The sequence below is a fragment of the Sphaerodactylus townsendi genome, linkage group LG14, assembly GCF_021028975.2.
Source record: "Sphaerodactylus townsendi isolate TG3544 linkage group LG14, MPM_Stown_v2.3, whole genome shotgun sequence".
Taxonomy (NCBI): Eukaryota; Metazoa; Chordata; class Lepidosauria; order Squamata; family Sphaerodactylidae; genus Sphaerodactylus; species Sphaerodactylus townsendi.
Window position 1 is genome coordinate 26,257,079 of NC_059438.1, and position 16,892 is coordinate 26,273,970.

Genomic DNA, 16,892 nt, shown 5'->3' on the forward strand with positions numbered 1-16,892 from the left:
GAATTCATCCAGGTTTTTGTGCGTGTGTGACATAAGGCCTGAAGAAGGTGAGCTTGTTTATTCTTAGTACCTGGTTTCGAAAGAGAAGTAGGAAGGAAGGAAGACCCCAAATCTCTTTGGTCACCTGGTCAATTGCTCTTCCAGATAAGACACCAGGCTTTGCTCTGTTGGACCTTTTTCATGGTGCTGGAGTTAGAAATTTCTAGTTAGTTCTGCCAGCTGCAAGGAAAGAGTTCCACTGAGGAAAGCCCACTATATTTTCTCCTTGGACCTAAAATATGGACTATGGAAGTCAAATAATTGGGCAAGAAAGAAAAAGTGGCAAGATTCCATAGTTTCCATAGCTCTAAAGAAGCAGAAAGCAGAAAGTTACATCTGGACTATTGACCAGTGATTTGTCCACTCAAAGTTGGGGGAGGGTGGGGCGAATGTTTAAATTCTTAGAAAAACAGCTGCATTTTTATATTGTCGAAGGCTTTCGTGGCCAGAATCACTAGGATGTTGTGGTTTTTCTGGGCTGCATGGCCATGTTTCGGTAGTATTTTCTCCTGATGTTTCGCCTGCATCTGTGACCAGCCACAGATGCAAGCAAAACATCAGGAGAAAATACTACTGGAACATGGCCATGCAGCCCCAAAAAACCACATCATCCTAACTGCATTCTTGTTTGCTGGAATAAATATAAACTTCAGTTTGTACTGCTGAAACAATCTTGGTAGGACAGCAGAAATGGAGAGCACGTTTTGCATATCTATTGGCAATCAATTTCACCATTTGCACATGTGCAGATGTCACTAAAACATCCAGCTTGCCAATAACGAGAATTTGAATGGTACAAATTTCTGGGAGGCAAACAGATCAGCAAAGTATTAATTACTAATTGTTCAAGGTGTGGTTAATGGCAAGTGAAAACACAGCAAGAGCAAGAATTTAAATATGCTAAGTTACCTCTTCCATGCGATAGCCATCAAAGACATACACGTAATGGCCAGGTCGACCAACAAACCTGAGAACAACATACATTTATACGAGGGTTAAACCAATATCAGGAAGGACCACAATGGCTTATTTTATGTGTCCAATTATTAAATTTAAGAAGTGTTATGATTTTGAAATGCTTTGGATCAGATTTAGGAAGAAATAAGGCACTGCATTAGATAATACACCTGAAATTTCTATTTTTTAATCATTTAAAATTATGAAAGTCTACTTTTTTTAAAAAAAGCGTTCCTTCATTGAACTATTAATATTTTCAGCATCTATGTTCATCTTTAAGAAAAATTGGAAATGAGAACCATGCAAGTGAAAATAGCTGTATCATGACCAGAAGATTTATATTAACCATCTTAATGTCTTTCAGTCAATAAAAAGGCAAGGTGGAACTTTCAATTTACAAAATCATGAAATAATTCTAAAAATGGAAATGCAACACTTTTTCTTTCTTCTTTCTGTAGAAGTTTGCACTTGTGAATTCAATAAGCTCTTGAAAACTATGTGTTGTTGATCTCCAGGAACCAAATAACAGAATCTACACTTCACATAGGAGGAGGAGGAGGAGGAGGAGGAGGAGGAGGAAGAAGAAGGATATCTCAGTTTGTGCTGAGAATGAAAAACGAACACCCTCCTCCCAATCCTTAAGACATGCAAGAAGGGGGGGGGGCGGTTCTCCTGTTTCACTTCCTGCTGGGCTTTGGAGCCGGCCACAAGCAACATGAGACTCTCTGTCTGCTTCCAACCTTCCCTAGTTCCTGGTGGGAAGTGAGAGATCAGGCAGGGAACATCTGCTACACCTCTGCCGTTAGACATTTGCAACACAGATACGTCATTAACTTCATGCCAAAGACACCTATTTGACTTACCTTCCTTTAAAAAAGGCCACATAAAAAATTGGTGCATAGGAGTTCACAAATTTCAACAGGAAAGCCTTCATAATTAACCTCTCTTCAAAAGATTTCTCTGTTTTGGGTATCTCTGTGAACAAAAAGAAATCAGAAACAGAAGCAGTTATATGCCTAATAAAGGTCTCTGAATCAGAAGCAGTTCACCCCTGCTGTAAAACCTGGATGTCTAGTTAACCAACCTCAGCCCATTCTGCACACAGAAGAAATTCTGAACACAGAAAGCCAAATTCTGTGATCCAAAGGGGATTGTGCTAATTTTGCAAAATGTTCATTTTACTTTTCTCAAACACAGAGGGAAACGGGTCATTGCGGTTGCAGGCAAACTATGATCTTTTCCGCATATGCCATTTACAACATTTTCAGGCCGGAAATAATGTTTCCTTTGAGGAGTTCCACATTGCTTCCCCCTACCCTTTGGTTTTGAAAATGTTTTCCCAATTTTATCTGAAAATACTTTTACAGCATTTCTGTTCATTGAAACATTTCCAAGCCAATTCCCCTCATGGTATGATCAAAATGAGATGATCAAACTGCCCTTGACTGGTCATCACACCTCAATTTTTGTGCTTTCTCTGCCATTTTTTTTGGTCCTTCACCTCACAACTTCTGGCATTTCCCCCCCCCCCCGCCCCATTTTGGGGATCAACAAATTAGCGATACTATGAAGCATCATTACAGCACATGTGTGGGGAAAGAAACTGACAGCCAGGAAACAACATTTTGAGAAGGGGAGTGTGGACAAACTTTATTGTAAATGTCTTCAAAATGGCATTAAGTGGCATGGGTGGAAAAGACTTCTGTTTCCAGAGAACACCACTGAATTACTCCCTGAGGTAGAAACCCTGTTTCTGTTAAGCCTCTGAGAAACCCATGGTGCCCCTGCTCCGTGTATTTGAAGGGAGGCATAGACAGTGTAGTTTTCTAAAAGAAAGGTATATGCCATGAGCATTACCCATTTCTGTCAGCCACTTGGCAACCACTCCATAAATTTCATCTAGGATAAGTATTACAACAAGGTTAATGATGACTGCAGTGGCTGTCACTGTGACACGGACGTTTGCCTTGGTGGACTCGTTGGTACTCATCGAAAGAGCTGCTGCCGTGGTTATCCGATACACAATCACACCAAAGACTAGTGAAAATGTCAGTGAAATCTGGAAAAGAAGCATACAGAAATTCTTCAGAACAATTGGTCTTAAATACTTCTTGGCCATAGATTAACTACTCATGGCATATTTCTACAGATCTCTATCATCTCTCTCCTTATAAGACTTCTTCCTAAGCTAAACAGTCCTAAGAGTTATAACCAAACCTCGTTGGCCAGTTGTTCTAACAATGTGACCCTCTTTCAAAAGCTGTAATGTTAAGATAATGTACTTTACACTCTTTGAAAACTTGGATATGCTATATTAACGCTCAGCAGTATTATTCCTTTTTTGTGGTGTGTTAGAAAACCCTGTGAGGAAAATTATGCACACAATAATGGCAGAAAAAAAGGAAATTAAATATATTTCGTTTGGAAGTAAATTTGGAGATTCCATCTCCAACAAAATACATATGGAATTTGCGGGGGAAGGTAAAATAATTTTATACGATCTGAAGAGAAACCAGAGTATGGCAAAATAATTGTATTAAGGCCTGCAAAATTTCTCATGAGAGCTTTTCAGGTCCCCACATTCTTCTTGTTTTGGGGTTTAACCAAAAAACAAACTCAAGCCCTCCTCACATAACGTGTTGTGCATGGTTGAGATTTGTGTGTAGCGAGAACGACTGATGTCAACAGATTTTCCCACAGATTTTGTTCTAGGCTCCATACTGCAGGGGCTGTCGTTTAACCACGTAAAATCTTTGAGACTTTGCAACTATTTGAAAGCGATGGGAACAAACCCTGTTGCTGTTTCAGGCCATGCGTGAACATTCGGAGTGTGAACAGAGAGAGCTCCTTTCTGAAGAATTATCCCCCAAGTCACAGAGTATTGAATTGCTGCTGAGGATATGACGTTAACTCACAGATATCAGCCACGTCAATCATGTCACTCAAAGACTGGGTTCCCACAGCAAGAAGGCTACAGGGTGGGATAGCTTTTTCAGGTTTTTTTTTTTAAGCAAAGCAAAAAAATGAAATCTCATTTGGAAATGTCTCTATGAGGACTGGGGAAAGATATAATTTTGTCTTATTATTCTCTCACGCAAAAATTCCAGCCTACGTTAATTGTTGCTTGTATGGGCATATCACTGGATGGCAGGAATTGCAAAGCTACTGCGTGTAAGGTAGAAGTCACTACTTTTGAGTAAGATCTACATATTGACTTCTGTATAAGTAAATATAAGGAGCACAGAAATAAAGGTTTTTCATGGTGTGTTTCCATGATTAATTTCCTGGCATGAAACTCTTTTGAAAATGACAATCCACTTCCAGCCCTACTTAATAATTCCAGTGCTTCACTGGTCTTGCTTACAAGCCTTTGTTGCCACCTGGATCCAGCTCCAAGGACTGACTGTTGGACCCAGCAGGGCTTGGGAAGAGCTCTCCAACTCTTTTCCTTCCCAGGCTGCCAGGATACAGAGAGCATCAAGCACCTGTCAGTCAAATTCCTCATCGGCTTCAGTCATTCACTCTTTGGTTGCTCCACCCCCCACCTTGGCATCCCCCAACCTGACTCCTACTCCTGTCCCCTGGCCCATGATTGGACTCCTTCGACTATCCATCTGAACTTATCCCAACCCCCTGCCTTACCTTCCTCAACTCTGCCCCAGGCTCCCTGTAAAATCACTTAGCCTGTCTCTTGTTGAAGAGGGAGGGGATGGGTATCTTGTCTCCCCTGGTCTAGGATGTGCTTGGAGCTGGCTGCGTCAAGGAATGGAGCAGGCCAGTTCCTACGCACGTCACCTCTGGTTGGTGGGCTAGCACTACTTTGCCACCTTAGCCCGCCTCCCTTCGTCGGCCCCTGGAACTACCCCCACTCTGGGCTCACAGCACTCAGCCTCCTTCATTGCTGGGTTTCTTCTTTTCCACGCAGAGTTGGCTGGTGAATGACAGTAAGATCAGGAAGTCCTGCCCCCCTCCAATTTCTCAGCTGTACAGAAACATGGAAGCAACTGAGGGGGAATGGCTAATTGTCTCAGCTGGGGATGAAGGGAAACTGCGGGGAAACCCCATAATGAAGCAAACCACTGCAAGGTAAGTAGGGCATGCATAAAAGACCTTAAAGTGCAGCCACTGTCTGTTTACTTCAGACCATGACCAACTTACTTCAGGTGAGGGGGAATGGGCATTGGGAGTGGTAGAGGGATGCACCGATGCGTTTGCCCCCTCTGCCAGCATAAGGGGCACCCACACTGGTGGAGAGGGCAAAGATGATAGCATCCAGCTGCCCCACAGCTCTGCGATGGACAAACCCAGTTATGGGTGAAGCCAGGGAGCTATTATTGGCACTGGAGCAGAAGCTGGTGCTGGAGACAGGGCATTCCTGGGGTGGAGCTGACTTTAGTCAGCTTTGACCAGCTTTCCAGCCTGGAATGCCGCCCTCCAAATCTGCGAACCCACACTGCACAAAATGCAGCATAAGCCTGTTTTGGCTATGGGGCAATGCTCCCTGACCCCCGATCTGGATTGCACTGTTAACCTAGTTTTCTTCTACTCCATCAGCCTATCAGCAAAAGCAGAGCCAAGCCCTTTGGCGTCTGGCACTCCTGCCCCCAAAACCATCATTTTTGTTTGAGAACTCATTGCCTATTCATTTCTAGGGGTAGGTTCAGTGGACAGAACACAACAACAGTAATGTGTGCCTTTCAGAACACGGGTTGGAATAAGCACACGAGCCGAAGCAAACACATTGCAGAACCACGTGAAAGTATGCAATAAAATGCCAGCAAAATTACCATAAATAAGATCGATGCAAAGTTCACTAGGTAGCCAGGGGTACGATCTTGCCAGGTCAGTTTGTCTTTTTCATCCTGTGGAAAAACAACAATGAACATAGAAAATAATTATGTAGTGGTTAGAGCAAGGGGTTGTGAGACACCTGGGCACAGTCTGAACTGAAGTCACTTCTTTCAGAGTTGAGGAAGGAGCAGCAGTGGCGTAGGAGGTTAAGAGCTTGTGTATCTAATCTGGAGGAGCCGGGTTTGATTCCCAGCTCTGCCGCCTGAGCTGTGGAGGCTTATCTGGGGGATTCAGATTAGCCTGTACACTCCCACACATGCCAGCTGGGTGACCTTGGGCTAGTCACAGCTTCTCGGAGCTCTCTCAGCCCTGCCTACCTCACAGGGTGTTTGTTGTGAGGGGGGAAGGGCAAGGAGATTGTGAGCCCCTTTGAGTCTCCTGCAGGAGAGAAAGGGGGGATATAAATCCAAACTCTTCTTCTTCTTTTCCTTTTCTCAAGCAACCCAGTGGAGGTCTTTCACGTAGAGCCGTGGTGGCGAACCTTTGGCACTCCAGACGTTGTGGACTACAATTCCCATCAGCCCCTGCCAGCATGGCCAATTGGAATTGTAGTCCATAACATCTGGTGTGCCAAAGGTTCGCCACCACTGACGTAGGGGAACTCTTCACTGAAACCCACCGATAAATCTTAAAAGTAAATTAATTATGGATATCATTTGAAAAATGAAAAATTGTTACTGCACTTTTTTATGTGCCTAAATCACAAAAGCAGCAAAGCATCCCCTCCATATGCTGTTTAATTTAAAAGGACCATTTTAACTAGGCCCATAAACAGTACAATAAACAGACTCCCTGGAGACCGAGGGTTTTTTTTTTTTTAAAAAAAGATAATTTAATTTTAATTATTCCAAATCAATTGCGCTGCTTTAATCTGACAGCTCTTAAAATGACTCTTGTTAATAAAATGCTTTACGTTTGCTGAGCTTGTGCCCACTTCCTCTTCAATAAACCACCAAATAGGATCACAAAGGGCTCAGAGACTGACTTGCGTGCCGCTTTCCCCACTGCAATCAGAAAACCTGCCAAATTGCTTCCACCTGTGCAAGCTTTTAAGTCTCTCCAAAAAAGATAATATTTTATCTCAGAATTATCTCAAACATGGCCCATTCAACCAACATTATTTGCTTTAATATAAGCAACTTTGGCCTAATGGAAATTGGCCAGTTGGCAAATTTACTTTGCAATTTGTACTGCTCAAATTGTGATGTTATGCCAAAGTCTCTTAGCAACAGTTAACAGCCCTGTTGCCGGGACAGATTACAGATATGATTCTCAGCAGTGTCACAGGAGAAAACTCTTGTGCCAAACAGAAGAATCAAAGACAACCTACAATAACAGAGAGTCAGTGTATCAAGACCCAAACTGAATCCTTCCCTTCCCATGGCAAAAGCTATACCTACATAAGGAGTTTTCCTTGCTAATAACACCCAGTTTGCATGTATGAGAGGTCTGCATATACCCAGCAATGTAAACATAAGCCCTTTCCCCACTTACCTTAAACCCCGCGCTACTCTCCTCAAGTAGCGCGGGGTCCCCCGGCACTCCCCACTACAGGGGCGGCGACAACGCAGCCGCCCCGACGCTGCTGCTCTCGCGCCCCCTCAGCATGCGGCATCCCTGGCGCTCCTCAAAACGGCACCTTTTGATGACCCCGCGCAGAGCGGGGTCGTGGGGACGCCCGGGCGCGCGCCAGAGATGCCGCGCGCTGAGAGTAGCGCGCAGCAAAGGGCAGCAAAGGTAAGTGGGGAAACGCCCATAGAACAGTTCACAAACACACACCCCATATTCAAGACAAGCACAGAGCAGATTTATAAATACAAGGCATGTAACACCTTTATTAAGTCATACCAAGACAGCACAGCAAAACATGTTGCGCAAGCTTATCAGTTCTCCATCAGGTTGGGCATAAGCTGATAAAGAGATCTGCAGAATGTGAATGTGAAAGTGTGTTGTGTTGTTTTGGTTGGACTTCAGAAAATGCATGACAACCAATTGCCTACCTGTTATCCTACAAAAACCTTCATGTATAATAAAAAAAACAAAACAAAGAGGCTTGTGGCCTGTTAAACGCTACCAAATTGTGGCATGACTTTTGGCAGTCAAGAATATGCTCTGCACTGCATCATGACATCCTATGAGCAGATGGCTTGCTCCGCAGTCTTGCAGAAGTCTGTGAACTCAGGTTTTGCCAGCTCCAACTTGGGAAAGTTCTGGAGATTAGGGAGTAGTGTTTAGGAAGGGGAGGGAGTTTAGCAGAGAAATAATGCTATATAGTTCACCCTCTGAAGCTACAATTTCTTTTAGGGCAGGGGTCTGCAACCTGCGGCTCTCCAGATGTTCGTGGACTAGAAATCCCATCAGCCCCGCATCTGGAGAGCTGCAGGTTGCAGACCCCTGTTTTAGGGCAACTGATCTTTGTAGTCTGAAGATCAGTGGAAATTCTGGGAGAACTCCATGCCCTACCTGGAGGCTAGCAACCCTCCATCAGGCCAACAGATTATTAAAAGATAGACTGTTGGAATGGGATTATCAAAAATCTCTAATGGCTGCAAATAAGACCTGCTGTCTAGTAAATCAGTTTATAGGTAAAGGATGCATGTCTCAATACCTTTGATGTTTGATTGTCTCTAGATTGAGACGCGCCCTTACCATGGCAAGGTTTAATGTAGTTCCCTCTGCCTTACTAACTGGCAGATACAAAATGAGTTCCTAAATCTGAAATATTTTGTTGTTGTAATACTGGGCAAGTAGAAACCTTAGTACACACATTGTTCTACTGCTCCAAAAAATATAAGAGCAAAATATTGGGCCCAACTGTTTGTGCAGTGTGATGGCTTAGCAGATGAACAGAAACTTAAAAATTTTCCTGGACAATTCAGATGCGGATTATTCTGAGTCAGTTGCAAAATTTCTATCTGAGATCATTCATTATTTTAAATGAGTTTATTAGTTGTTTTGTTTTATTGTATTTCATGTTGTAACTTGACATAGACATAGACAAGCCTTTATTGGCATTCCAAAATACAATAAAACAATTGTCCATAAAAAACAGATAGATACAGCAGCCATTCAGAGTCTTATCAATAGTTTAGTCCAAATGGACTCATCAAAAGTGCCATTCCTATACACCTCTCCACAGACCAGACTGAAAACCCAACAGAGCCCAGGCATCACAACAGCATACAGTATCAACACTCCACTATAAAACACAGAGTTTGTTAGAGTGGCACCTAACACAGAACAAGGGATAGGGGGCGAGGAAATGGGCAAACAATTGATTTGACTCCCATAGGTTGCCACAGCCTTCAGTTGTCACTCCATCTGGCAATCAATAACAAAACTATGGCATCTCTCAATGAATCACCGTAGTTTTGTTATTGATGATTAATGTATATGTCAATAAAGGATAAGTATGTATGTATGTATGCAACCCTCCCATCAACATATGAACCCCACCCCCACCCCCCGCCAACCTGCAACAATACATGGTCCAATTCAGCCCAAGGAAATTTTTGCCATGCATTCATGTAATTTTGTATTTGTTTATTTTAAGCATTTATACCCAGAAGATCTTGTAATAAAGCAAAAATCCAATGCACAGTTAAAACAATAGAATATAAATTTATGTGAAACAAACCACCAAGTTATAACTCTAACTCTTCAGCAGCAGTATGGATCAGAAAAATATGTTTCTGTTTTGTTTTGTTGCAGGAAAATATTTATTTGCATATTAACAAGGAACTGAAATCCAGACGGCTCAGTTCCAGGAATTGTCTAAAAAAAGCCAGAGTTTTGTTGGCTAAACTAGTATTTTAATGGTTTAAATATTGTTATTATAAATTGATTTGAATTTGATGTATTTTACGTTATGTTTGTAAGCCCCCTAAGATCAGCTATGGCAAGGAGAGGGGGGGAGGTGTAATCAAATTTAATAAACTAAACATCATATAATATACTTAAAATCCTTTTACAAATAGCCACAAAAAAGTACATTCAAACAGGACAGCATTTCCACATTTCTTTTGAAAGTACAGTAAAAGCAAGTAGAAATTTACATGCATACAACAGAAACTAACAATTAGTTTACATGCATACAACAGAAACTAACAATTTTCCAGAAGGCCTGAAAAAACTAAAAGTACCCAATGGATGGATAGGAGGAGAACCTTCCATAGTCAGAATGCTAGAGCGAAGAAGGATCTTGTTCCTTTCTACCTCACTGGAAATAAATGGAGCAAGATTTATAAAGAACTCAACTGATAGACTGGATTGTTTGGGAGTAGACAGCCCTTCATAAGCCATTACTAAGTCACTTAGAACTTTTAAATAACTATCACACTAAATCTGTCCTGGAAATGAAGAAACAGTCGATGCAAATACTTAAAACTGGCAAGATTTCTTTCCAATAATCAACATCAGTCACCCCTCATTACTGTTATTTGGACTACCTGGAACCTTTTTTCTGGATTATCTTCAAAGGCAGCTCCAGGCAGTAATCTAAATAGAATCAGCATATGGATAACAATGGCAGATTTGGGATACAATTTAAGATTGTTAAACGTACCACCATAAGATTGTTAAACGTACTTTTCCATAAAAAAGATCTGGTGTCCATCTCAAGACATAAACCTACAAGTACCCCCCAAGCTGCAAATTTGCTCATATAGGGGTTTGATTTGTCCCCTATCAATACAGAACAGTCAGTAGCTTGCTATGACATTTTTACAAGGTAAAATTGCACTATTTGCCACAATTTAGACTCCTCTCAGAAGGTGGCATGATACATTCTCGATTTCTTTAGACCTCAGATCTCAGGAATGGTCAATACTTGTGTGGCAGAAGAGGCCTGCTTTGACTTGCAGGCCTTATTCCACCCTCTCCCAGGGGTCTCCCAGGGGTCTCCAACTTCTCCTGGATGGGCTTCTCTCTCTCAGGTAACTGCTGCCACCATCTGACCTTTGTAAAAACTTCCCACTGGGGAGGGTCATGGCCCCCCAGCTTCCTTTCCAACTTTGAGGCCTTGCCTCTGTGTCTCCCACTTCCCCACTTCTGGATACCACAGGAGTGGTTAATAACCTGATGCACCCCTGAAGGAATAGCTGCTTGCCAACTGCCAGCCCTCTCTCCTCCTGGTGCCCCCTTTGTAAAATAGCACGTGCAAGACAGTGGAGGTCTATGTGGTACATTTAGCACAGCACCAAATTGAGCAAGGGATCCAAAAGAAATGAGAGATTAACACAATTCCTTTGTTCCTTCCTCTACACATACCCTATCAGTTGTTAGAATAGGGTAGGCTCTTAAGCATAGGATGTTACAGCTGTCTACAGATTCTCCAATACCTGAAAGGTGTCCTTCAGCTCCCTGTGTGAGCACATGGTCAAAATGGCTGCCTCCTACAGAACTCAGGCAAGAGCTCTGTCCCCTTCAATGGTCCCAGCCAGAAGACAGCTTCTTTCTTGCTCTCAAGAGTTTTATTAATTCTTAGTCCCCACCTCCTTAACTTGGTCAGTCTGGTTCAAGGAAGCTTTTCCTGATGGCTCCAGGTATCCTCTTCCTCAGGCCCTTTTATCCTTTTGAGACCTCCGAATCTCTGATACCTGCTTGGTACTTAACCCATCCCATTGTCTCTCACTACTTGTATTAGCATTTCAAAAAGGAGGCTGGGTGAGGCTGGAAGCCTCCTGCTCAGATGAAAAAAAATTGCTTCAATGTTCCTTTCAAACCTCCACTGGTAGGGGAAGCCATTTCTTTACAACTTGGATGGTCAATATTATGCATGGTCAATTTTGGGACGGGAGACCACCAAGGATGACTTTACAGAGGAAGGCAATGGGAAACCACCTCTGCTTTTCATTTGCCTCGAAAGCCCCTTGTGTGTGACTTGACAGCATTTACACACATTGAACAGGTTCACAGATGCTTACATAATATTCAATTATTGCATCCCAAGGATGTTGACAGACTGCATGGAAGACTACTTCATCTGCTCTGTCCTTTCCCAGGCCATCTTGTTGAATCTAGACAGGTGGGATTGCCTGGGAGCATCGTGGATCCAGTCAAATGGTTCTTTAAAGGAAGGAATAGTGCCAACTGCTTTGACGGAGGTAGTTTTGGGCTGTTGGGTTTCAGGGAGAAATTGGGTAAAGCAGCATGAAGAGCATTTCTCTCAACAATGCAACACACCAAACCTAATCCTGTGGCGTTTGAAATTGGGCTGTTGGCTATTCTTTTGAGTCCTGTATTTTTAGTATTTGTCTTACAGGTTAGAGGTCTCAAAATAAAGACGTCCTGGATGCTCTCTTACAACGTTGCAATTCTTTAATCATCGATAGCGCTTAATTGACCTTCCAGCCTCTTCAAAACATACAGCTCTCTGACTGCAAAATGGAGCCATTCCTTCACTACTAATAAAATTTCATTCGTGTCCAAGTAAGGGTGAACAAATTAGCAACAGATTAGGCATCTGGAAACTTTTAAGCAATTTTAACAAAATGTGCATTGTTATTGGGAAAAGATGTGTTTTTATTTGGCTGGGGCATTATTCCTTAAAATGCAGCTCATCACAGACGAGCTTGATCAAATGAGAGAAAATTTAACGAGAAAGTGAGCCTGTTTGTGGAAGAACATGGACTGTTTGTTCTGAATATTAGAAAAGGTCCAGTCCAGAATGGCACCAGAGCTGCTTCAAGGCAAAGCTTGCATGTGGCTAGCCAAGTGAGTCCTTAACTGGGCTTCCCCGAGGGCTGCAATTGATCTGTTCCCCACAGGTGCACACGGAAGGTCGGGTTCAATCACGCTACACGGCTGCTGTCTCTAAGGACTGTTTGCCTTCTCAAGACCTGTCCAAACCTTGTAATCGTCAAACTTTATTCGGAAATCCTGAAGGCTAAACATGACCATCAATTTAAACACAACGCTTTCAAGATACAGAGGTTTTTATGGACAAATCAGTACTGGCATGATATGGCTTTAAACGGTGGGTTTATTTTTATAGCCCTTTGTGTCTGAACAGGGTTTAGGATATTCTATATCAGTGGCCATTACTAGAAGAAGAAGAAGAAGAGTTTGGATTTATATCCCCCCTTTCTCTCCTGCAGGAGACTCAAAGGGGCTGACAATCTCCTTGCCCTTCCCCCCTCACAACAAACACCCTGTGAGGTAGGTGGGGCTGAGAGAGCTCCGAGAAGCTGTGACTAGCCCAAGGTCACCCAGCTGGCGTGTGTGGGAGTGCACAGGCTAATCTGAATTCCCCAGATAGGCCTCCACAGCTCAGGCGGCAGAGCTGGGAATCAAACCCGGTTCCTCCAGATTAGATACACAAGCTCTTAACCTCCTACGCCACTGCTGCTCCTAGCACATTCCACGCTTCATAGTTGCTCTGTGATTCGACGAAATACTGCCACAAATAATCCACTACCCATTAACAATGCAGAAGATTCCTAAATCAAGGCCATGTGCCTCTGAATTATTCTTATTATAACGGCTAAAGTTTTGTGAATGTGGAATAAAAGTCACCCACAGCACTTTCACACATTACACAGTTGGTTGCTCTTGTACAACACAAATAAAATGTTTTGGGGACAGCTTTTCCCCCCAAAATATTTTCAAAATGTTCTGCTTCAGTCCCAAACAGTTTTATTTGGAAATGCTAAACTAGCGATTTTTATTCCTGAAATGTTTTCACAACCTTTTTTGCTTGCTGTGCGAAGATCAGGAAACATTTTATTTCTCCCGTGCAATTTTGAAGCTGTCACTTTCATTTCTCCACTGCTTGCCACACGCCATTTTCTGCCACTTCTCCGTGCAGGGTTGGGGCTTTGGGGGCGGAGCCTGAGCAGGACAGGGTTTGGGGAGGAGAAAGAGTCCACCTCCCAAAGAGGTCATAGAGTCCACCTTTTCTCCTCTCTGACTTTTTCCACATAAGTCCCTGAAAATGTTTGCAAAACATTTTTTATTCCCCCCTTGTCCAAACAACCCCCTTGAAAAGGTTTCTGGCCACCATTTTGCGATTTTCCCATTTCTTAATTTTTTTTGTAGGTTCGATGCTTCCATGCTTCATGCTGCAATTTTCCATAGTTCCTGTAATTGATCCTTTGTAAATCTGACACACACACCCTCGTTTTTTTTTTAAAAAAAACACCAGAACTGGTGAATAAACAGGCCAGATGGAATGGGGTGAGCTCCGAAAATGGCACCGAGGAGGAAGTCCAGGGACTGCAGAGAGGCATGGGAAACATCTTAAAGAGATCACACAGCAAGACAAAACATTTTGAAAACATTTCAGCAAAAAGAATCGCTAATCTTGAGGATGCATTTAAAACATTTTGAGGCTGGAAATGTGTTTATTTTGGGGTAAAAACTGTGGAACTCCTTGGAGGAAATGTTTTATTTCCTGCCTCAAAACGTTTTAAATTGTCTGTGTGGAAAAAGCCTCTTTTTCAGAATTCAGAGGAGCAGAAGTGGCATAGGAGGTTAAGAGCATTCTGATCTGGAGGAACCAGGTTTAATTCCCCGCTCTGCCGCTGAGCTGTGGAGGCTTATCTGGGGAATTCAGATTAGCCTGAACACTCCCACACATGCCAGCTGGGTGACCTTGGACTAGTCACAGCTCTTCTGAGCTCTCAGCCCCACCTACCTCACAGGGTGTTTGTTGTGAGGGGGGAAGGGCAAGGAGATTGTAAGCCCCTTTGAGTCTCCTACAGGAGAGAAAGGGGGGATATAAATCCAAAATCCTCCTCCTCCTCTCCTCCTCCTCTATTACCTGGGGACCAGTTGTAATCCCAAGGGATCTTCAGCCACCACCCAGAAGTTGGTAGTCCTAAACCAGGAGTGGCCAACCTATGGTGCTCCAGATGTTCACAGACTACAATTACCACCATCCCCTGCCAGCATGGCCAATTGGCCATGTTGGCAGGGGCTGATGGGAATTGTAGTCCGTGAACATCTGGAGCACCATAGGTTGACTACTCCCATCCTAAACTAAGCACACCCTTCCCTTCCTGGGCCTGCATCACCACTGACCATTGGATGGGAGCATGCCAAGGCCTGGAAGAGCATCAGTGCCTTTCTGACTTGCCATCCAAATCTCATCCCACTTGATGCCTTCCTTTGAATTCGCATATCGTTTCATGAATTAACGCCTCATGGAATTCAGAATCCAGCCGGGGCAGCTTTTTGTGTTGTGTCAAAGGGTGCATTACTGCTCAAGCGAAAAACCAAATCCTTCCCCAAGCACAGCCACTCAGTCTGACCTGTATATCACAAGGACTGGGTTAATAGTGTCCATTTAAACGCTCCTCTTCCATTTTCCTATATCATTAGGAGTTATCATAAGACACAGCCAAGAAGAACAATTAACCTGCAGAGGAACCTCTGCTGAAGATCTTAAGCACCTCGCAATATTTCATCGGCGACTTGCCCTTTGAAAGAGGTGTCCTAGGGAACTATGATGTCATCCCTTATCTACTGCACAAGCCCTTCTGTGGTTTATTGTTTGATATTTTCATTAACAAAAAAGGCACACCCCTCCGCTTAATGGTTGACACAGGGAAAAGGGGTAACGTCAGCAAAATGTTAATAGAGAAGAGAACAGAGTTCTCAAGTACCTCCCTGTATACTTGCCCATCAATCTGCCTAATTGTTAGCTTTTCGTCTTCTGAATTAAGGACTTCTTCCTGCCGGGTCTGAGTATTGCAGCAGAAACTCTGAAGGGGGAAAATGAGCCAACTATTTGTTCTGCTAAAATCTGCCCCCTTTATCCCCTGCCATTATTTCTACAACCACTGGTGCCTCTCACAACAAACACACCCATTCTGCCTTTGGGCTGACAACTGTACGAAAGCTAGCATTCCCAAGGGGGACAATTTCTCTACCACTTGCTGACCCCACCAGGCTAGCATTGCTTCCTGCTGGTATTTACAAGATTTTCTAAACCGTGCACACATGTAGAAGGGTTAGCAGTGAAAGCCTCACTAGGACATAGCTTAACATCCTCGCAATGTCCCTGTTTTTTTTTTTTTTTGTGGCTGGTGAAACTCAAGGTGAACTTGGGAGGATCCTGCCTTGTCAAGTTATGAATGGTATGCCAGGAATATTGCAGTAAAACAACACCTGAGACAATTATTTTTTAAAAAAATTATATCACACAACTTTATGCAGACCCGGATGGGTAAGGGGTAGAGATTACCGTTTCAACAAGGCAGTGCGAAAAAAAAAATGCAATACAGAAATGTCTACAAATCTTGTCAACCATTAACTAACCCTGAGTTATGCAGCTATAAAGAACTACAGAAAGGCTGCGTAGAACATTTTTTTAAAGGCGGCAGCAGCTGTGGAAAAGAAATGTCACAAAACAGCACGGGATCACCTGTGGCTCCCTGTCTCTTAAGAAACTGAATATGTCTGGGCTATTTTGACATAATTGCAGAATATGTCAAAGGGTCAGCTTCAAGGAAGGCAGCAAACAGGTTGTGAAACGAAGCAGTGGCCGACTGAGCATCCCCGGCCAGTACAGAACACAAAGGATCCCTTCTAATAGGATGCCAATTTTTTATTTGCAAAAGGCTGTTATATTGAGAAGTCTTTAAAACATGGTGGTCCTTGACAGTCTAAAGTAGCCCTCCCCTTCCTACACATTCTTCTGCTTTGTGCGTTAATCAGACTTCACACTTATCCCACGCCAGATATTAATAATTTGGGAAGCCGGGGAGCAGGAGGGCAGGGTGGGTAAAATTTGACAATTTTTAAAACCTCAGCAGCCATCAGATTTAAATTAAAAGTTCAACTGGATTTTTGTAAGAACAGGTTTCAGCTCTACATTTTTTGTTTTTCCAAATAACTTGGTTTAAAATGAAATCTGAATTTTAGAGTAAGTTTTAAGAGATTTTATGTTTGCAGTGTGAATATCCGCTTTTCTTTATAAAGAAGAAGAAGAAGAAGAAGAAGAAGAAGAAGAAGAAGAAGAAGAAGAAGATGGGGGGGGTGAAGAAGAAGAAGAAGAAGAAGAAGAAGAAGAAGAAGAAGAAGAAGAGTAGTTTGGATTTATA

At 42.9% G+C, this 16,892-nt stretch overlaps 1 protein-coding gene across 1 annotated transcript in view; it reads right to left on the minus strand.

The window, feature by feature from the left end:
• The window catches only part of LOC125443313 (anoctamin-2-like), a 142,547-nt gene that overhangs the window by 118,986 nt on the left and 6,669 nt on the right, over positions 1-16,892 (minus strand). The window contains exons 2-5 of the mRNA XM_048515332.1: positions 5,784-5,858; positions 2,854-3,055; positions 1,860-1,971; positions 949-1,006 (exon numbers count right to left, since the gene is read on the minus strand). Of these exons, the coding sequence (XP_048371289.1) occupies positions 949-1,006; positions 1,860-1,971; positions 2,854-3,055; positions 5,784-5,858 (447 nt within the window). The remainder of the gene's footprint in view (positions 1-948; positions 1,007-1,859; positions 1,972-2,853; positions 3,056-5,783; positions 5,859-16,892) is intronic.